Source organism: Thrips palmi, unplaced genomic scaffold (assembly GCF_012932325.1).
Source record: "Thrips palmi isolate BJ-2018 unplaced genomic scaffold, TpBJ-2018v1 HiC_scaffold_7, whole genome shotgun sequence".
Lineage (NCBI taxonomy): Eukaryota > Metazoa > Arthropoda > Insecta > Thysanoptera > Thripidae > Thrips > Thrips palmi.
The window spans coordinates 10301266-10319544 of NW_023144634.1; the positions used below are offsets into that span (position 1 = coordinate 10301266).

An 18279-nucleotide genomic window follows, 5' to 3' on the forward strand; every position below is an offset into this window, starting at 1 on the left:
CTTAAATTTTTTTCTTCCCTCTTCCACGAGTCGCGGGGGAGACAGAAAATTCTGAACCTGATGGTGCCACAGCCTAAGGCGGTTTTCACGACAGCCTGCCGCCTCCGAGGTAGGCATCCCAAACGACAGGCCAGGCCGCTCAGTGGTACAACCTTTCCAAACGAACGACCACGGCTACTGCGAGTCTTGAGATGAAGAGCTCGCATCGCCCTGACATCAACATCAGACCAATTTGTTTTCTTTTAAAGTGAAACATAAACTTTGACAAAACACAAAATTTTGTAAATATCATTTTTTTTCCACGCAAGAACGGCCAAGGCAGGAAGTCGAAGTCAGCTGATCGTCGCGGCGCGCGTTTTGTGCCACATTCAAGCCAAAATATTGTCGCAAACGGGGTAGTTACGGAATGCTGCTGCGGGTCATTCCCCCTTCTTATCATCGACACACACACTGCAAACCCGACCCAGAGGAGAACTTCCACTAGCAGACAAGCTGACAAAGCAGTCCATTCTATTACCCTTAGCGACCATAACCTAAGTATTAGTTAGGAAACTTGTTGATTCCCGAGTACGTCTTAAGTACTCAGGTAACTTGTAAACAAGGCTGTCTTGAGGGGTGTACCCGGACAAGCAAACTAGACTCTGATGAAGAGACGAGTCTGGAAGACGCGGTTCAAGTGACAGGTCTCTTGGTGTTTGGATTTCATTGCAAACCTAATGAGAGACAGTAGTCAAAGTGCGGAGTACCGATACCACGATCAGCCAGCAATGACGACCTCCTCACAATTTACGTTGACCAGTAACTTGATAAAACACAAGAATCAAAGAATGAAGTGCTTCACCGTCAGTGTGCTCGGAATTGCAATATTTGCCATTCTTCTAGCTTACGTAGCATTTGCTGATAAGGATGGAGACGGAAAACCAGATATCAAAGTTGCTTATGTGGTAAGTGGTTTTGTCAAAGGTCAGTTTATTCACTACTTTCAACCTATCGTTACGTCATTTGTTTTAGATTTTTAGGCACGGTGACAGGAATCCAACTGAATCGTACGCAACAGATCCATACAATGATATAAAATATTGGCCAGGTGGATGGGGTGCCTTAACAAATGTATGTATTTTTGCAAGCAATTTTCAGATGAATTTATCGCAGTAAGTTTTATTAAATACTTATGTTTTTTTCCAGAAAGGAAAGCTTCAGATGTACAAACTCGGAAAATACCTGAGATCCAGATATGCAGAATTATTAGGAGAAACGTACTCATCTGAGCGCTTACTTGTCAGAAGTAGCTATGCAGACAGGGTTATTATGAGTGCGGGTGCATTGCTTGCTGGCTTGCAGCCCCCATCAACTTCTGAAATATGGCTCCCAGGTTTCAACTGGCATCCAATCCCAATTCATTCTACTCCTCGCTCTCTTGATCAGGTAAAATGCAGTAGTGATGCGTTCTATGTTACTTTTTCCTTTTTTTAAATGAAAAGTTATGTTAAACTAGGTGCATTTTGTTTTCCTCTCAGTTAATTACTGTTAAAAAGAAGTGCCCTCGCTATGACAAAGAACTTAAAGAAGCCTATCAGTCTGAAGAAATTTCCAAAATTAATACAGATATTGCAGATTTATACAGACATCTTTCTGCTAACACTGGTCAAAATGTGTCAACTGTACTAGATGTTGAGTTTCTCTTCAACACATTAGAAATTGAGGTATGGCTGGCTGGCTTGGGTATTTCCCTTTATTTAAAATTGAGCTGGTGGTTTATCTGAATCCTTTTATTATGCTTCACATTATTAGGAAGCCAATGGACATAAGCTGCCTGATTGGACCAAAGAAATCTATCCTGAGAAGATGAAAGAGATAGCCACTATCTCAGTTAAAATATTCTCTCAAACTCCGTCCATGAAACGTTTTGTTGGTGGTGCGCATTTATGTTCACATTGATAAATGATTGTGGGTATCATGATAATAATGATGACAATCCTTTCAGGTCCACTAATTAATGATATGATAGAAAAAATGGTTGAAAATCACAAGCACTCATTAGATCAAAAACATGAAGTGTTCCTCATTGCAGGACACGATATGACTGTACTTAATGTCATGAGGGCGCTGGGCTTTGATGAAACTTCTAAACCAGATATTGGAGCTGCTATACTAATAGAACTCCATGCAGGACCCCCAGGACTCGGAGAGAGCACAGACTTTGTCAAGGTAAGATCTTATAACAGAATGACCATGCCCTCCCTTTGTCACCTGGGTTTTACAAGAATCTTTTTTGTTACAGCTTTTCTACATGAATTCGAGCTCAACCACAGATCCAATCCAGTTGAGCCTCAATGGTTGTGATGAGATCTGCTCATTGGATTCTTTTGTTTCAGCTTTGTCCCATGTTGCAATAAAACCAAGTGAATGGGAAACAGAATGTAATAATTAAAATATTTGAACTAATATTAAGTCCTCACTGTTGTTCAGATTATGTAGGTTTAGTTGTTGTTTTTAGGTCATTAGTTTAGTCTGTGCCCTTGTCTGTGCCTCTCTGGAGACATTCTGTCTGACATGCATAAGCATGAAATCAAATCTAGAAATTTTATTGTAACTGGTCGTTGTGCTTTTATCGTCTGTATGTAACTTTGCTTCAAGTTAGTGCAATAAATTAATAATGAATACAAGAACAGAAAAAGGTAGTAAGTGACAAATAAAGCATTGGCTTACTAAATACTAATGAGCATTTCATACAATAAACACTCATGCTTTCAAATATGTTTAAGAAATTACAGGATGAAACAGATAAGTTGGTATGGAACACAGAGAAGTAAGGGTACTTACATGGAAAATCACATTTTCAAAAAAAAAAAAAAAAGTTACGTTTTTATGAAAAAATTTGTTGCAGCTATGTCTCAACAGTATAGACAACAGTTGTCCCAGTGTCGAGCTGGTCTTCATCATGATTTTCTTCAAGTTCAGTATCATTCAGACAATCGTCATCTGAATCACTGTTACATTCCGCCTGCCCTCTGTAGGCCATGCTATTAACAATACTAATGGGAATATCTTCGGCCATTCTAATTCCATGAAGAGAAGATAACTTTTCAGCAGCATGTCTCATTTGTACCTCCTACAATTACACAAAGCAAAATGTCAGAAATATTATTGAAAAAAAATAAAATGATGTAAAAATATTCAAAATTACCTTAAGTTTCTGGTTCTGCTCACGCTGAAGTTCAAGAGATTCCTCAATGGAGAGTAACTTAGTATCAGGATGAAGTGGCAAGGGTGGGGTTACATTGGTTTCTTCCCAACGTTTAGGCTTGGATGACACTCTGCCAGTAGGCTTCAGAGGAAATGAACCTGTGAATGGCTTCAGTGGTTTATTTGGTTTAAACCTTTCTTTTGCTTCTTTGTGGCCATAACGTTCACAAATAAAATGTGCAAATGGCTCAGGCTCATCAGGGAGAGGAAATGTTGGTGAAAACTTCTGCTCCCACTTTTCTTTGTTTTCTTGAGGATCAGAGGTTTCATTCCTTATTACATCTGATTCTTTATCTTGTTTCGATTCCACTCTTTGAATATTTTCATCATTATGATCCTCATCAGAAACAATGAGATCTTCAGGCTTGATGAGGCTCGCCTCTGGCTTCAAAATCCTTCAAAGCAAACAGGATATTATTATAATCAATCATGAAAAGACTAGAAAACCATCATAAGTGAAGCAATATTTTACCTTAGATGTTTTTGGTGATCTGTTGTTCCACTGTGAGAGACTAAGATTTTTAGAGGATCAGTTTCCTCATAATCTATGTTAGTGACTGATTCATGAGTTGGATGTTTGTAACGAAGACCTGGAGTGCAATGGCCTGTCCATTCAAGGGCATTCAGTTGATTAAGACTCATAGCCGATAAAAGATTTGCTGCTTTATTGACATCATCTCTAGATTGTAACTCCTTTTCAATCCTTTCTTTGAGTTCAGTAGCTTTGCTTCCTTTGTCAGCAAGCTTGTTAACTAGAGACCTGGAGCACAAAAGAATAAATAAATTGTCATTTTTGTGAACCCCGCAATCAATTAAATGACCATCTCTTACTTGTTTGACAAGATTCTAACTTGACGTTCCAAAAGCTCTTTGAGCTCCGCGACGCTTTTCTTAGAAAGATCACCCATATACACATCCTTTTCCTTAGGAAGGGGGACCAGTTTTCCTGGAACTTTCTTGATGATGGACTCAGGTTTTGCAACCAAAGAAGCAGCAGAGGGAACAGGCTGAGGATCCATTATATAGCCTCTTCTTTTGACGTTAGTAGGATGTGACACTCTACGATGCTAATGTCTACAGTGAATCAGAATAAGAACATGACGATGACAGACTTTCAAGCTAGAAAATAATGAAACATTGCGACATAAACTTTTGGAAAAGGCTGAAAAGAACTTGCACCACGACACTCAACGACACGGCGTAAACTAAACAACAACAACAACAACAACAACAAACAAAAAAAGTTACGATGTTGCCAACAGTCTTACACAAAAAATAACGAAACGGTGTTTTAACTTTTCATAAATGGTTGTTGGCACTTATAAGAACTAAAACAAATTTTATATTAAAATATTTTTAATATGATTTTTGAGTTAGTAATGTTTTTTCTTTTTCAGAACATGCAATAGCCTTGGTTCATGGTTTGTGTCATGATTGTGGTACTAACGTTTGAATCGAGAGGGTTGATGTTTAGATCGACCCATAACCAACAACATTGTTCTCTTGTTCAACATTGTTGTATTTTGCACCGCTTTTAAAAAAAATAATCGACGGAATTGTTGAGTTTGTTCAAGCCGAGACTGATTCTGTTTAATGAATTGAATGCTACATCCAATTTCAGAGCAACAACATTTTCTGGATCATGACGGAAACCGTAAAGGCAAGTCAAGAGGACACACAGAAAGATTCGACCCAGCAGCCGTCGTCACCCAAGACAAAGTCAAAAGCTGCAAAGCTGTCAACTGAAGGAAATGAGCGTCCAAAATCCAATGACAAGGTCGAAAAACCTCCAACCAAGGTAACATGTTTGACCTGACACCTCCTGTCGTCTAGAAGTGTTGTCACATTGGATCAGAGAGTTTGAGATTTTCTTCTGTTGTAGGTGGTTGTACGTCGCCTTCCACCTACTATGACGCTGGAAACATTTTTAGACCAAGTATCTCCTTTACCACCTGTCGACTACATGTATTTTGTGAAAGCTGATTTGAGCTTAACTCCAAACTCATTTGCAAGAGCTTATCTACATTTTGTTCATGTAGCAGACCTGCTCATCTTCACTGAAAAATTTGACAACTATGTTTTTGTTGACAGCAAAGGTATGCTGTTAATCTCTAATTGTGGCTTTGATCTATGAGTCTACCGTCATGTATTTATTGTCCTTTTTCTGGCCTAGGTAATGAGTATCCTGCTATTGTAGAATATGCTCCATTCCAAAGAATACCAAAGCAGAGATCTTCAAGGAAGAAAGATCCTCGTATAGGAACAATTGGTAATGACCCGTACTATCTCGAATTTCTTGAAGCCTTGAAAGCAGAGGAGACTCAGAGGAAGTCTGCGTCCAAAACAAATAAGCAACATTTCTTTGAAACATCTATAAGTGAGTGATATATTCATTTTTTGTATCTTCTCTCCCTTATTTCTTCTTTTTCCATCTTGATGTGGGTTATCTGGATGTAACTTCTGATACCTCACCAACATCTCTTTTAGCAGGCGCAGTTACACCAAAAGTAACATCAACTCCCTTGCTGGAGTTTTTAAAAGCAAGACGTGCAGACAAACTGAGGACAAAAGAAGATAAAATTGCTGAAAGGAGAAAGAGAGAGGTTGAAAGGCGTAAAGCTCGCGATGATGCTCGCATTACAGTGAAGCATGGGAAGACTGCAGAGGCAGATAGTGACATTGCTGCCCCAACGTCACAAATAAAGGTACCAAATTTTATTTATCACTAAAGACTGAAGGTTAATAGATGGGCCTGTGGCTATTGATTTTCTTATTGCATGTATTGGGTTCATATTTAGCTGCTCTTCATCATTAATCATTTATTCATCTCATAATCAATATTATTCAAAGGTAGAAGCGGTTGCTTAAAAGCCGCTTTAAAAAACTCAGTGTTTGCTTTTCAATTTTCAATGACATTACTCTTTGGCATTTATTTAAGGGTTGATTGGTTTTGGAAAATGGCATACCATTGACCTTATTTTCCAGCTTCCCCAACCCTCCAGTGACCGAACCCCAGACTTGGCAGAGATACAAACTCGCTACCTGCGCTGCATGATTGGCCTGGATACGGATACCTCAGGCCTAGAAAAGGTGTCTTGCTCTGCATGTTGCAGTAACAATTTGCATGCTCCCCACACATGTCAGATCCTGCGTGAAAGGATGCACCTCTTATTGCTTCATATTAGCAATGCCAAAATAATTCTGGAGCCTAGTTCAGAAGTAAAAGTTTCAAGTGAAACCACTTCTAGCACAGATTTGCACCAGCCCATCCAAGCCCATGAAACCCTCAAGTCTTGCTGCATGAACAAACTGGTAGCTCCTGGCACACAGAAACCGCTATTTTCTTCCTCCAGTATCAGTAGTGATGACCCTTTAGTCACCTGTCCTACAGTTACTCAAGTTGCCATTAGCAAATTCTCTGATGCTCCCAATAGCTCAGTTTCTGACTCTTGTGAAATGGTGAAGAGCACTTCAACTACTTCATTAAGTATGATTGAAGTGAAATCTACCAGTGGAGGCTCCAGAGGAAGTAGTCTAGCTCAAGAGGGAAGTGGTAGGAGCCACAAAGGTAGGAAAGTAAGTGGGGCTCAGCACAATCCCCCCAGCAGGGACACCAAAAGCAAATTTATTTTGAACCACAAGAGAGGAACCACAGTTCCTATCAAACCTGACCTGAAACACCCTCTCAACAGTAATAGCTCATCTAAAAGTAATCAAAGCTTTAAACTATCTTGTTCGAAGAGAGTAAAGAGTAACAAATCCAATATGAAGCTGACTGAGCTGTTTAAAATGCTGGAGTGTGGCACTTTGCAAGTACAATGCCCATCTCCATCAAACTGCTCCATGGACCAGATGACTACTTTGGAGGAGCTGGAAAAGCAACTGATGTCTCAGCCCAAAAATGATTCTAAAGTTGAAACCAAGGAATGCCAGTCTGAAAACCTCAATTTTCCCTCTGAAAGACAAAAGTTGCAGCCATTGCTTTCCAGATCCAAGACATCCATTCAACCTTTTGATAATTTTAAGTGTGGCAAGAGAAGTCCTGGATGTAAAGAAATTTGCAATAAGAGGAATTCATCTTCCTTTCAATTGAATAGACATTATTGTTGGCCTGGTGAGCCCAGGAGACTTTGTGTTATGTGCAAATCTGGGGCTTCACCTTTAGCTATAGATTCCCTTCCTTTTATTGAAGCAAAGAGAGCAAGATGTCCATCTCACTTTCTTCCGTCAAGATGTGTGAGCCATTCTGACATAAGGATAAATCCTGTGAAAAATGGCAATTTTTCTAAGCGCTTATTAAAGAACTCTCAATTTAAAGGAATATTATGTGGGCATCAAAAGAGTTTCTATGACATGAAGAAGTCTTTGCGGGCACCTTTTGCAAATGAGAATTGTAATGTTGGCAGAGAATGTTCTTTCTTTCATCCATTGCACTATGCAGAAGCTTTTCATTCGCCTGTTGGATGGAGCTTAGGAAATATCTCTGAACTTAATCGAAGTCTGAACCTGTATTCAATGCCTTACCCAAATGTACCAATGGCCCAAGCTAACGTTTGTGATAAATATCAGAGGCAGTCAAAGTATGATTATAATTACAGATTGTCACATAATTTATGGGGATGTGGGTTTAATGCACTTTGAAGACAACTGTCTTCTATGAAGACAATAAATTTATCTCCCTCCTTTATTCTCATGAATCTCTTAATCAACTTGTCATATTTCATCACCTCTTGCATTACTTGCATTTTGTTTATTCTATAAATAAATCCAAGTGTAATTTTCCTGCATGAAAGCTTTCTTTTAGTCACTTACTGTTCATAAATAAATGTCCAGCAGTATCCAATGTTGCTTGCTTTCCATGTTGTTCAAAAATTGGGATTTAAAGCCTGAAAAAGACCACAGTAATTTTGCCTTCCTAAAATTTGAACTGAGGAACCAACAGAATCAGTCTCACAAAAATCTGCATTTCCCAAATAAGCTGTGGCCTAGTTCAGTCTTTCTCTTACTTCTACTGTCCCTTATCTAAAAATTTGTTTCCTTTATCTTGTGTTTGTTTGCTTGAAATTGTAAACTTCTGGTAAGTGCTTGGTGGGATAGGGATAGAAATAAAATATTGCCATGCATGGTTTAGCTTATTTGTTTCAATGTGCCATGCTCAATTAAATTAAAAAACTTTGACAATTTTCAAATTTAATTTTTGTTTTATTTATTTTTATTTTGCTACAGATAGCTGGTCATGGGCCTGCAGCTGACAAAGGAACAAAGGATGCATCTGATATTAAACGGTTTTCGAAAGATAGTAGTGTTAAAGAAATTATGTCCAAGCGTCGCGATGACGATCGTGGTAAAGCTCGAGAGAAAGATAGGGAAAGAAGAGAAAAAGATGCAAGAGAGCCCCAAAGAGAGCCAAAACGAGATTCTCGAAGGGATTCAACAAAAGATCAAGGGCCTGATAAAGAAAAAGATAAAGAAAATCAACCCAACACTCTGGATTCAAAGTAAGATGCATGATGCCTCTATTTTTGTTCTTTATTTGATTGTTAAACTGTAGGGGAACCAGTTTGCTTGCAATTAAATGTAATCAATTTGTTTCAGATCCAAAGAAACAAAGCGAGGTGGTAAGAGCTACCAGGAAGAGAGACAGCGTCTTAATGAAAGAAGACTTGCGGCCAAGGGTATGTCCTCCAAGCCTTCTAGTGTAGGAGATTGCTTGGATAAAAGCGAAAGTGTTTCTACTGAAGAAATAAATGGTGACAAAAAAACAATTGCTAAGAAAGAGGCAGACACTCCATCTGAATCTCGTAGTCGACCTAATGAGAGGAGCCGAGGTTCTGATAAATACCAGCAACAAAGTACTAGGGAGTCCAAGAAATTTGAAAAAACTAATAAGACTGGGAAGGATTCAGAACAAAAGCGAAGTTATGATTCAAAGAAGACTGCTGAGGAACGTTACCAAGATGATAGCAAGGAAATGAAAAAGAATGAATCAAATGACAAAACAGATTCTCCAAAGGAAGAAACTCGAAAAAAAAGTTACAATCAGGAAAGAGAGCAACGAAGAGCTGCTGCAGCAGAAAGAAAGAATCCCAACAAACGGGAACAAGGTGGATCTAAGAGTGAGATGCCTGACTCAAAGGAAAACACAAAAAAGTTGAGTAGTGCTGAAGAAGCCCAACAATCTCTTGATGATAACTCTAGTAAAAAGGGTGGCACCACACAAGAGGAACCATCAAGGCGCAAGTCAGGAGGCGAGTCGTCAAACGAGAGGAAGAAAGGCACCTCAGATTCTAGAGATGAAAAAGATAAAAAGGACCCCCGGGCAGAGCGAAGAATTCGAAATAAGGTAAGCTGAACTCAGTTGAATTTCTTTTTCATTGTGGTAAAAACGTACTTTTTTTTGGTGTTTGTTTCCCTGTTTAGTTTTTTGGTAATTTATTCTCTTTTGCTTTTCAGGATCGGCCGAGCATAGAGATTTATCGGCCCGGCATGGGTCGTTTCAGCCGACAGAGGCTTGAACGGGAAAAGGGTCTGGGCAAGGGCAGCAGCACTGAAAGGGATTCCCCATCCTCCAGTCCGTCTCCGGTGCCGTCGTCTGCCAAGACCTCTGTGATATCAGAAAATGATAATGAATAACAATAGTTTTCTCTCGTGATACTTCTTTTTTTCCCTAATTTTTTTTTTGGGGGTAGTTTCTTTCTGTTTTGTAGTTTACTTTGTCTTCTACATGAAGACACTCACTTAATTTTTATTTTACTTCGTGTTGTAACCCTTTCCTTGGAATGCCATGTGTTAAACCAATTTTGTATTGTTTAATCATTTTTTTTTTTGTGTTTAAAGCATTTTCCTTTGCCAATAATTTAAAGAATTTTGAAACTACACATGTTTAAAAACTGTTTTTGAAAATGTTAAAGGAATTTTGAACTATCAACTGATTTGACAGTTACTTTTGTTGTATCCCTTCCCGGCCAATCTGAGGATTGAAATTAAAAGGAATGTGACTTGGCGTTCCCTTTGCTTTCGATTCAAATTTAGCGCCTGGCTTCATTGCCAACATACGACACCACACCTTATGATTTCATTTCTTTAAGAGACGATGGTTTTTGGTTTAAAATATGTGACAAGGTACCTCTTGTCGGAATATTTTCAAAATTGTGTCCATGCTGAAAATTTATCACGCAAAAAAGCGAAAAACCGTAATCCTGACGTACATTTGGAATGTAGCCCTTCCTGACTGTTGAACTGTTGAGGCGGCCATGTTGGATCGGGGTTGTGGCGAGGCTGATGTAACGTGCTGTCGTGGTCTTTATTTCACTTGCAAAGTCGTGTCAATTTCCACATGAAATATGGCGTCAGAAGGTTCTACCACGGGGCAGCCTCATCTACACAAGCAGGATTTGTCAAAATTAGTAAGTAGTTAGAAATGTATATGTGTTCTGACTTGCCGTATGCGTGCGGCCGGTGTTAACTAACCCATTCGTCCCATACGTGAGAGAATTTACATTTAGCACTCCAAAATTTGGACCTATCCCTTTGATTTACATTTATTCAAAGATGGCTTATGTTTTACATCCATCCTGGAACTTTGCATGTTGACGTGATACTCTGCTTTTCGCGATGTTGCGCTCCGTGCGCTCCGTGGTTAGGGGACCAGGCAGGTTAGGATCTGGGATTCTTGTCAGTCATTTAATTTTTCTTGCCGAGTTCTCTGATCCTGGTGAATACGGAATAGTAACCGTGGGAAAATTTGGTTCTGAGACCACCCTTACCCCTGTTTTGGTTATCTTGAGAATCCATCGACTTGCATGTATCTAATCTATTTGAAATTTTCAGGATATATCTAAGCTCACTGCACTTTCACCTGAGGTTATCAGCAGACAAGCCACAATCAATATAGGTGAGTGGTAATGAAATCCGATTCATTTTGTAAGTTGGTATTTTTGAAGTTGCTCTCACACTAAATCTCTCATAGGTACTATTGGCCATGTCGCCCATGGTAAATCTACTGTTGTGAAGGCAATTTCTGGTGTACAAACTGTCCGATTCAAGAATGAACTGGAAAGAAACATCACCATTAAGCTGGGTAAGAGTCTGTTCTACAGTCTTTGTAGTTTTTAAATTGAAAAACCTTTTTGAAAAATCCTTTTTTTAAAATCCTCTAACCCGCCCCTTAACATTATTTGGATTAATGCATTGCGTAGTTGGTATAAGTGATGACTTCATCTCTCACACTTTTTCCTTTTGTTAAAGATGCATATGCCAGCTGTGTTCGAAAAGCTTTTCATTGTTGCAATCTGCCTTCTTCTTTTACCATACTATTGAGGTGTAGTGCATGGCAGGACTGATCAGCTTTATGTTCTCATTTGATTAATTCACAAGATGTTAAAAAATTCTCACACATAGTTTTATTAGAATGATAAATTTTACTAAAGAGTGGTAATGGTATTTAAAATCTGATGGCAAATTAAATAGCAATCTTAGTGCTGAGTTTCTGACCATTTTTGAGGTTTGGATTTAACTTAAATTATTATTCGGAAATTGTGTGAGAAAAAAAAGTTTGTTTGCTTTTTTTCTCACAAGACACTGCTGATAACATGTTGAGAGAACTCACATAAGGTGCCCATTTAGGCTTCACATACTATCTGTCAGGGTGGACGTCAGAAAACTTTTGTGTTTTTATTCCCTTGGGTTCAAAGTAGTTAGTCCGCAGGGGTCTCTGAAACTGTTTCAAGGATAAAATCATAGTTTCTATTCTGTTGTAGTTGGTATCTTTTAGGCAGAGGGCGTGGGTAGGGTGACTCTTTCTGGGCTGTTACTTTTGATTATTTTCTACATCCTTTCAAGACACATTTGAGTAACCAAGTGCAAAATGTATGAAGTGCTGGCTAAACGACCCACGAGCTACCTTTTCAATTGCAGGCAACGAGGAGGGAGGAGGAGACAAATTTGAAAAGGAAGGAAAAGTTGCTCCACACGTCCAGAAGAAGAAGAAGAAATCCGCTGCAAAATATGGACAAAAGTTCAAGTCCTCAAAAAAGAAAAAAGAAAACGAAGCTGTAGTCGTAGCTCCTGTTTTGGAGGATGGTGTGTGGGAGGTGGAGGAGATCCTTGATTTAAACGTAATAAATGGTCAAAAAAAGTTTTTAGTGAAGTGGAAGGAGTGGGGACCGGAGTACAATAGTTGGGAGAAGTTCACAAACCTCACAACTTGTCAAGAGGCAATCGTTGATTTCTTCAAAAGAAACAACTCACAGCGTGTATTGGACGTCCTTTTAGGAAAGGTGACTATCAGTATAGAGGAAAAGTTCACAAGAGAGCAGCAACTGCTGCTCCTTGCTGAGTGGGAGACAGAAATCAACAAGTTATCCCCCCATGAGGCGCGCATCACTGTGGAGAACGATGTCGACAACGAACGAGCTCCTGCAAACTTCACTTACATCGCAAGTTACATTGCAGGACCCAATGTAGTTTTGCCAGAAGATCCACCTATTGGTTGTGCGTGTTCGGACTGTGGCCCCAAAAGTGTTTGCTGCAACTCTCAAAATGATGCCCCCTTTGCATATCAGAAAAAGAGACTCCATGTTCCTCAAGGCACTCCCATCTTTGAGTGCAACAAAAAGTGCATGTGTGGTGACGAATGTCCCAACCGTGTAGTCCAGCAAGGAAGACAAGTCGCCCTTTCGATTTATCGTACAAATAATGGTTGTGGGTGGGGAGTGAAAGCCAAACAAGCTATAAAAAAGGGAACTTTCATCTGTGAATATGTTGGTGAAGTGCTTTTTAGTGATGAGGCAGAAGTCAGAGGTGCTCAGCACCGAACTGATGGAAGAACTTATCTTTTTGATCTGGACTTCAATGATCCCGAAGATCCCCTCTACACAGTTGATGCTGCCAAGTATGGAAATGTCTCCCATTTCATAAATCACAGTTGCAGCCCAAACTGTGGTGTTTTTGCAGTATTCATTAACTGCCTGGACCCTAACCTACCCAGATTAGCTCTCTTTGCTCTAAGGGATATCCGTGCTGAAGAACAAATATCTTTTTGCTATACATCCAACCCCAGGCTCTCAAAATCCATTACTGCAGCTAATGATGATGGAACCATGCTGCAGTGCAAGTGTGGTGCAGACAACTGCAGAAAATTTTTATTTTAATTGTTAAGTGTTAATATGTGTGATCTAGTGTTAACACCAAGTTGAATGTTTTTCCCTTCCCATTTTTTTTGCCTGCTGTGTTTTTTGTTGGTTTCTTTGTTATTTGTATTTTTGATAAGTACTGATTTTTGTACTGTTTTTTCTTCTCCTTTCGTAAAACACATCAATAAATTTTTGTACAAATAATCTAGAATTTTAAAGTCTCACTAATCATTATACCTTTGCATTATCAAAATATTTAAAATGGTTGATCTTAATCTCTAACTTGATTTACAGTGTAAGGGCATCAATGTATTAATGCAAGGTACACTTTGCCATCACAGAGTAAATGAGAATTTTTTTTTCTAAAATTTTTCCAGGTTATGCCAATGCCAAGATTTACAAATGTGACAATGAGAAGTGTCCACGGCCAGCTTGCTACATCTCTGGTGGATCATCAAAGGATGATTCCTTTCCTTGCTTACGTCCTGCATGCTCTGGACGCTTTAGACTCGTGCGGCATGTCTCATTTGTGGATTGTCCTGGGCACGACATCCTTATGGCAACCATGTTGAACGGTGCAGCTGTGATGGATGCTGCTCTTCTTCTCATTGGTAATTTAAAATTATTTTTTTTATCTTTCTGTACATTGTTATTTGTGTCTTTTTGTTCTTTTTTAATCCCTTTCAATTTTCCATACAATTTTCTTATTGTTACATCAGAAAACAAAAATTGTTTAGTTGTTTGCTATAAAAATATTTTGATTTTCAGCTGGAAATGAGCCCTGTCCACAACCTCAGACATCCGAGCATTTGGCTGCAATTGAAATCATGAAGCTCAAGCATATTGTGATATTGCAAAATAAGATAGATCTTGTGAAAGAAGGACAGGCAAAGGAACAGTATGAGCAAATTGTTAAGTTTGTGCAAGGTAAGTTTTAATTTCTTGACCTTATTGGTGATGTGTATAAATCTTGTTAGGTTATTTGATTTTGATTTGTCTGTTCCCAGGCACTGTTGCGGAAGGGGCTCCTGTCATACCCATTTCTGCACAGTTGAAGTATAATATTGAGGTCTTGTGTGAATATATCATGAAGAAAATTCCTGTGCCCACCCGTGATTTCATGTCTGCTCCTCGTCTAATTGTTATTCGTTCATTTGACGTGAACAAACCTGGATGTGAGGTTGATGACTTGAAGGGAGGCGTTGCTGGAGGAAGTATTCTTCGTGGTGTCCTCAAAGTTGGCATGGAAATCGAGGTCAGGCCAGGCCTTGTATCAAAGGATGCAGAGGGCAAACTGACTTGTCGTCCTATCTTTTCAAGAATTGTCTCTCTCTACACTGAGCAGAATGAACTCCAGTATGCAGTTCCAGGAGGATTAATTGGTGTGTGCAGCTATCTAATGGTACTTGAAATATCCTGACATTCTTCATTTTGCTGATTGCCTCAAATTGTTACAGGTGTGGGAACTAAGATTGAACCCACGTTGTGCCGTGCTGATCGACTTGTGGGTCAAGTCCTTGGTGCGGTAGGTGCTTTACCAGAAATCTACATTGAACTGGAAATTTCATATTACTTGCTGAAGCGCCTCCTCGGTGTCCGAACTGAAGGGGATAAAAAAGCAGCCAAGGTAATTTTAATACTGTTAAATATTTAGATGATAGACACATCTATCTCTCACCTTCATTACTTTGTCTTCTTTTCACAGGTCCAGAAGCTGTCAAAGAATGAAGTCCTTCTGGTCAACATTGGTTCATTGTCTACTGGTGGGCGTGTGCTCGCTACCAAGATGGACTTGGCAAAAATCAGCCTAACCAGTCCAGTGTGTACAGAAATTGGAGAGAAGATTGCCCTGAGTCGACGAGTGGAGAAGCATTGGCGGTAAGTGAATATTCTTTTATTATCCTGGAAGTTGAAATTAATTTTTTCTACTTCACTGAATTTTTGCTTTCTTTTAGGTTGATTGGATGGGGTCAGATTCGTGGTGGCGAAACTATTCAGCCTGTTGTTGATCATAAGCCATTTTAACATGGTTTCATTGTGTTATGGTTGTATTAAAAATGAATCATTATATAGCAGATATTTTTTCTCATACTGTCCAATAAATGTCTTCAAGCACTGGAAACCCATTCTTTGAGTCTATTGAGTTACTTCATTTGAATCCAGTGAGGCCCTCAGAGCTCAAAACCAACTGACTTCTGAGTTAATTAGAACAATATTAAAATGATAAATCCCACTGAAGCTGTTCAGAAATTACTTATTAGTATATTTCGAAAGGGATTGACATTAACACAACACAGCCTCCCACCACAGCGTTCCTGAACTTAAAATTAGCAGGAATAGAATATTGAACTAGTCTCTGAATGATAATCTTCCAGTCAAGCTCAATAAATTCAAATATTATCAAAACTACCATGTAGGGTTCATAATAAAACACACTTAGAGTTGACCAACTTTAATTTAAAGAAGGATTTGATATATTTACATAACAGACATGAATGGACTACAATCCAATTAATAAAATGATTATTCAAGCACTGTCAGCAATGATTTTGGAATACTTTCTAACTTTTGAGGCAATGCTCATGTCAACATATTTGTCACCAATGGTAACAACCATCCCACCAATGATGGAAGGATCAATCTTGGTGGTCAGCAGAATTTTCTGGTTTGATTTCAAGAAGCCCTTCAGTGCTCCCTCAAGTTCCTTCAGGACCCCAGCATCCAGGGGCTGAAACAAAATTTTATGAGCTAAAGTAAAAAGGTCATAGAAGCAGACTGGCAATTGGTACTATCAGAGATTGTTACCCACCTTGGCAGTGGTGATTTCGCAGGGAACTTCTCCTCGAGCGGCAGCCATGATCTGCTTGAAAGCATTGATGGTGCCATTCAGGTTCTTAAGCCGGTTGTTCTCTGCCATAAGACCTAGACAGAGGGAAGATGAGACAATTTGAAAACACAGTAAATGAAATGCTGTCCACTCACTGATGTATTGTAAACTTACTCAGCAGGTTGGTAACGGGAGCAGACAGGCTAGTCTGCTTAGCAGCTGCTTTGATGGCCTCAACCTTGATGTTCTTCTTGATGCTTGGATTGATAAGGTAGTCATTCAACTTCGCATCCTTCTTCAGCTCAGTCTATGGAATGAATATTAAACATAACAAATAATATTAGGATAGGAGGATACACCAGGGAAAAACAGTGCCTAGTGGAACAAGGCAGTGCGTGGTGGAGCATTGCTTAAGGACCAAAGAATGTAAGTGATAAACACCTGAATTTTGATGAGATCCTTCTCTGCAGCATCAAGGGCCTTCATCTTTGAGGCACCAGAGAACAGAGCGGTGGCATATCGACCATCCAGCCCAAAGATCTGGATTGGGGGCTGGAACAAATTTCAATGACGTAAGCTTAGGCTGACAAAGGAGGAAGACGATGAACTGACGAGAAAAACTTATAAAGTACTGACCTTCACCATCTGCTGCCCGACGGGGGAGGAGGAGAAGGACCTCACCTGCAAAAGCGACAGGCATGACAATGAGACAAACAGAGCAGGTAGCAATTGTACATGAGAGGTTATGTATCACTTTAAACAGCACTGGATTGTGAGTAAAACGAGCATTCTCTAACGTAGCCCATGAAAGAAAACGAAATAACGGGTAAGGCTTTCTTCAACAGACATTTATGACAAACAATGTGGATATTGCGAATTTGGATGCTGACCGTGTGACCGATCTAGCAGACAGCCAATGCCTTAACCTTGACTATGTGTAGGCAAGACGTCTACATTTAGTCTCTCAGGACTTGTAAGGTAGAAAACAGCCTCTGAACTACCAACAACATTCAGTCTGAACCGGCATTGAGACGTAGCGTTAATGGATAACGTGAAAGGAGCAAATTATTTCGTCTTTGACCCCTGGTCCTCTGATGCTACGAACGGCAAGTGCATGAGCTCTTTAACAGCAGGGACATGCAACGTGCGCTGTGATCCTAGTAGGACTTTAATAGCGCGGTCAGTTTAATGTCGTTATGACACGAGGATACAAGAAATTCAAGGTGGATTCAATGAAATACTTACAATCATACCGATCTTTGGGGTCGCCATTTTGACTGGACTGCTGGAAGTGAAGTTGACAAATGAAGGTGAAGGGAAAGAAGAAAAAAAAAATAAGCCTCAAAAGTGTTCAACCAAACTGGAAAATAAATGGAAACCACTTAAATGGTTACACCCCATTTTAGTTTAAAATTTACAAATCTGTTAGCTATGATTTAAATTTTATTTCTTGCGAGGCTGTACTTTAGTAAAGCAGTAACTAATATGATGACAGATATGCTACAAGTTAGTTAAAGTTAAAAGGTTGGCTGTGCTGGGCCGTTGAGCACCGTGTTCTGTCTGTTGCGCGGCAAAAGTCCGAATATAGGAACGTTCGCTGTGAAGTTGAACGCACGGCTATGAAAGTGAACGAGGGACTACAGTTGTATCTCTCTTGATGTGAAATTAAATAACGTCGACAGCTGCAATGAGAATTTGGTGTAAGGGAAGGTCCCCAAACCGATTGGGAAGGTTCGATCTGAGGTGTGGCTCTACATGTAGGGAGCAGTGAAGACAGCGCTCGAATCCAGTTGCTGAAAGACTTTGCCTGCCTTTCAGCCAGACGGGAGGGTCACTAAACGCGTCTCATGCGTGGGGCGTGGGAGGAAACCCTTTCCTTTGCTCCAAAGTTGAGCTGCTGGAGATCCCACCATCCCCCACCCCTCCCCGCCGCCCCGCCCCCTTCCCGTGGCGGCGGCGTCGGCACCGCGGCTGCAGTGGTGCGCGTCGCGGGCTATAGCTGCTGCTGCTACTGCTGCAGCCGTGCCGGCGGGCCGTCCCGGCGGCCGCCTCCCCCTCCGTCCGTCCGGCCCG

General features: G+C 40.0%; 5 protein-coding genes across 9 annotated transcripts; 3 read left to right on the forward strand and 2 right to left on the reverse strand.

Annotated features, from left to right (window-relative positions):
- The first annotated feature begins 188 nt into the window (after nucleotides 1-188).
- Nucleotides 189-2715, forward strand: LOC117652841 (testicular acid phosphatase homolog). Of its 2 annotated transcripts, none has more exons than XM_034397998.1 (7): nucleotides 189-944; nucleotides 1012-1110; nucleotides 1186-1425; nucleotides 1518-1703; nucleotides 1792-1915; nucleotides 1985-2208; nucleotides 2282-2715. In XM_034397998.1, the coding sequence occupies exons 1-7, from the start codon at nucleotides 717-719 to the stop codon at nucleotides 2429-2431; spliced, it is 1251 nt and encodes a 416-aa protein (XP_034253889.1). In that variant the 5' UTR covers nucleotides 189-716; the 3' UTR covers nucleotides 2432-2715. The 2 variants fall into 2 exon arrangements, with proteins under 2 accessions (XP_034253889.1, XP_034253890.1); XM_034397999.1 differs by having other exon boundaries at nucleotides 755-944; nucleotides 1020-1110.
- Nucleotides 2570-4439, reverse strand: LOC117652843 (DNA-directed RNA polymerase II subunit GRINL1A). The gene is made up of 5 exons (XM_034398000.1): nucleotides 4424-4439; nucleotides 4078-4320; nucleotides 3719-4006; nucleotides 3188-3641; nucleotides 2570-3112 (listed from the first exon to the last, which is right to left on the reverse strand). Exons 2-5 carry the CDS (start codon nucleotides 4263-4265, stop codon nucleotides 2888-2890), a joined length of 1155 nt encoding a protein of 384 aa, XP_034253891.1. The 5' UTR covers nucleotides 4266-4320; nucleotides 4424-4439; the 3' UTR covers nucleotides 2570-2887.
- A 204-nt stretch (nucleotides 4440-4643) lies between these two features.
- On the forward strand, nucleotides 4644-10010 carry LOC117652840 (regulator of nonsense transcripts 3A). 3 transcript variants are annotated; one of them, XM_034397997.1, is made up of 7 exons: nucleotides 4690-5044; nucleotides 5129-5342; nucleotides 5420-5623; nucleotides 5734-5951; nucleotides 8473-8744; nucleotides 8842-9589; nucleotides 9700-10010. In XM_034397997.1, the coding sequence occupies exons 1-7, from the start codon at nucleotides 4889-4891 to the stop codon at nucleotides 9877-9879; spliced, it is 1992 nt and encodes a 663-aa protein (XP_034253888.1). In that variant the 5' UTR covers nucleotides 4690-4888; the 3' UTR covers nucleotides 9880-10010. The 3 variants fall into 3 exon arrangements, with proteins under 3 accessions (XP_034253886.1, XP_034253887.1, XP_034253888.1); XM_034397995.1 differs by lacking the exons at nucleotides 8473-8744; nucleotides 8842-9589; nucleotides 9700-10010 and adding an exon at nucleotides 6232-8033 and having other exon boundaries at nucleotides 4644-5044; XM_034397996.1 differs by lacking the exons at nucleotides 8473-8744; nucleotides 8842-9589; nucleotides 9700-10010 and adding an exon at nucleotides 6232-8033 and having other exon boundaries at nucleotides 4644-5044; nucleotides 5737-5951.
- Nucleotides 10011-10477: 467 nt separating this feature from the next.
- Nucleotides 10478-15505, forward strand: LOC117652340 (eukaryotic translation initiation factor 2 subunit 3, Y-linked-like). Of its 2 annotated transcripts, XM_034397183.1 has the most exons (9): nucleotides 10484-10652; nucleotides 11077-11140; nucleotides 11216-11326; nucleotides 13757-13990; nucleotides 14148-14306; nucleotides 14387-14761; nucleotides 14837-15006; nucleotides 15085-15257; nucleotides 15335-15505. In XM_034397183.1, the coding sequence occupies exons 1-9, from the start codon at nucleotides 10590-10592 to the stop codon at nucleotides 15402-15404; spliced, it is 1419 nt and encodes a 472-aa protein (XP_034253074.1). In that variant the 5' UTR covers nucleotides 10484-10589; the 3' UTR covers nucleotides 15405-15505. The 2 variants fall into 2 exon arrangements, with proteins under 2 accessions (XP_034253072.1, XP_034253074.1); XM_034397181.1 differs by lacking the exons at nucleotides 13757-13990; nucleotides 14148-14306; nucleotides 14387-14761; ... (1 more) ...; nucleotides 15085-15257; nucleotides 15335-15505 and adding an exon at nucleotides 12163-13590 and having other exon boundaries at nucleotides 10478-10652.
- A 310-nt stretch (nucleotides 15506-15815) lies between these two features.
- On the reverse strand, nucleotides 15816-17566 carry LOC117652341 (ATP synthase subunit O, mitochondrial). Its single transcript, XM_034397184.1, has 6 exons — nucleotides 17452-17566; nucleotides 16843-16887; nucleotides 16648-16758; nucleotides 16381-16513; nucleotides 16189-16301; nucleotides 15816-16107 (listed from the first exon to the last, which is right to left on the reverse strand). Exons 1-6 carry the CDS (start codon nucleotides 17476-17478, stop codon nucleotides 15907-15909), a joined length of 630 nt encoding a protein of 209 aa, XP_034253075.1. The 5' UTR covers nucleotides 17479-17566; the 3' UTR covers nucleotides 15816-15906.
- Between the last annotated feature and the right edge of the window lie 713 nt (nucleotides 17567-18279).

Excerpts from the sequence above, each read along its gene's own strand:
- LOC117652841 (XM_034397998.1), top strand. The coding sequence starts at position 717 with ATGAGAGACAGTAGTCAAAGTGCGGAGTACCGATACCACGATCAGCCA. Across the intron at positions 1,111-1,185 it reads GATGGGGTGCCTTAACAAAT|AAAGGAAAGCTTCAGATGTA; the intron begins GTATGTATTTTT and ends GTTTTTTTCCAG. Across the intron at positions 2,209-2,281 it reads AGAGCACAGACTTTGTCAAG|CTTTTCTACATGAATTCGAG; the intron begins GTAAGATCTTAT and ends TTTTTGTTACAG.
- LOC117652843 (XM_034398000.1), bottom strand. The coding sequence starts at position 4,265 with ATGGATCCTCAGCCTGTTCCCTCTGCTGCTTCTTTGGTTGCAAAACCT. Across the intron at positions 3,642-3,718 it reads GATCACCAAAAACATCTAAG|GATTTTGAAGCCAGAGGCGA; the intron begins GTAAAATATTGC and ends TTTGCTTTGAAG. Across the intron at positions 3,113-3,187 it reads AGCAGAACCAGAAACTTAAG|GAGGTACAAATGAGACATGC; the intron begins GTAATTTTGAAT and ends GTGTAATTGTAG.
- LOC117652840 (XM_034397995.1), top strand. The coding sequence starts at position 4,889 with ATGACGGAAACCGTAAAGGCAAGTCAAGAGGACACACAGAAAGATTCG. Across the intron at positions 5,624-5,733 it reads TTTCTTTGAAACATCTATAA|CAGGCGCAGTTACACCAAAA; the intron begins GTGAGTGATATA and ends CATCTCTTTTAG. Across the intron at positions 5,952-6,231 it reads CCCCAACGTCACAAATAAAG|CTTCCCCAACCCTCCAGTGA; the intron begins GTACCAAATTTT and ends CTTATTTTCCAG.
- LOC117652340 (XM_034397181.1), top strand. The coding sequence starts at position 10,590 with ATGGCGTCAGAAGGTTCTACCACGGGGCAGCCTCATCTACACAAGCAG. Across the intron at positions 11,141-11,215 it reads ACAAGCCACAATCAATATAG|GTACTATTGGCCATGTCGCC; the intron begins GTGAGTGGTAAT and ends AATCTCTCATAG. Across the intron at positions 11,327-12,162 it reads AAACATCACCATTAAGCTGG|GCAACGAGGAGGGAGGAGGA; the intron begins GTAAGAGTCTGT and ends TTTCAATTGCAG.
- LOC117652341 (XM_034397184.1), bottom strand. The coding sequence starts at position 17,478 with ATGGCGACCCCAAAGATCGGTATGATT. Across the intron at positions 16,759-16,842 it reads TCGGGCAGCAGATGGTGAAG|CCCCCAATCCAGATCTTTGG; the intron begins GTCAGTACTTTA and ends AATTTGTTCCAG. Across the intron at positions 16,108-16,188 it reads GCGAAATCACCACTGCCAAG|CCCCTGGATGCTGGGGTCCT; the intron begins GTGGGTAACAAT and ends ATTTTGTTTCAG.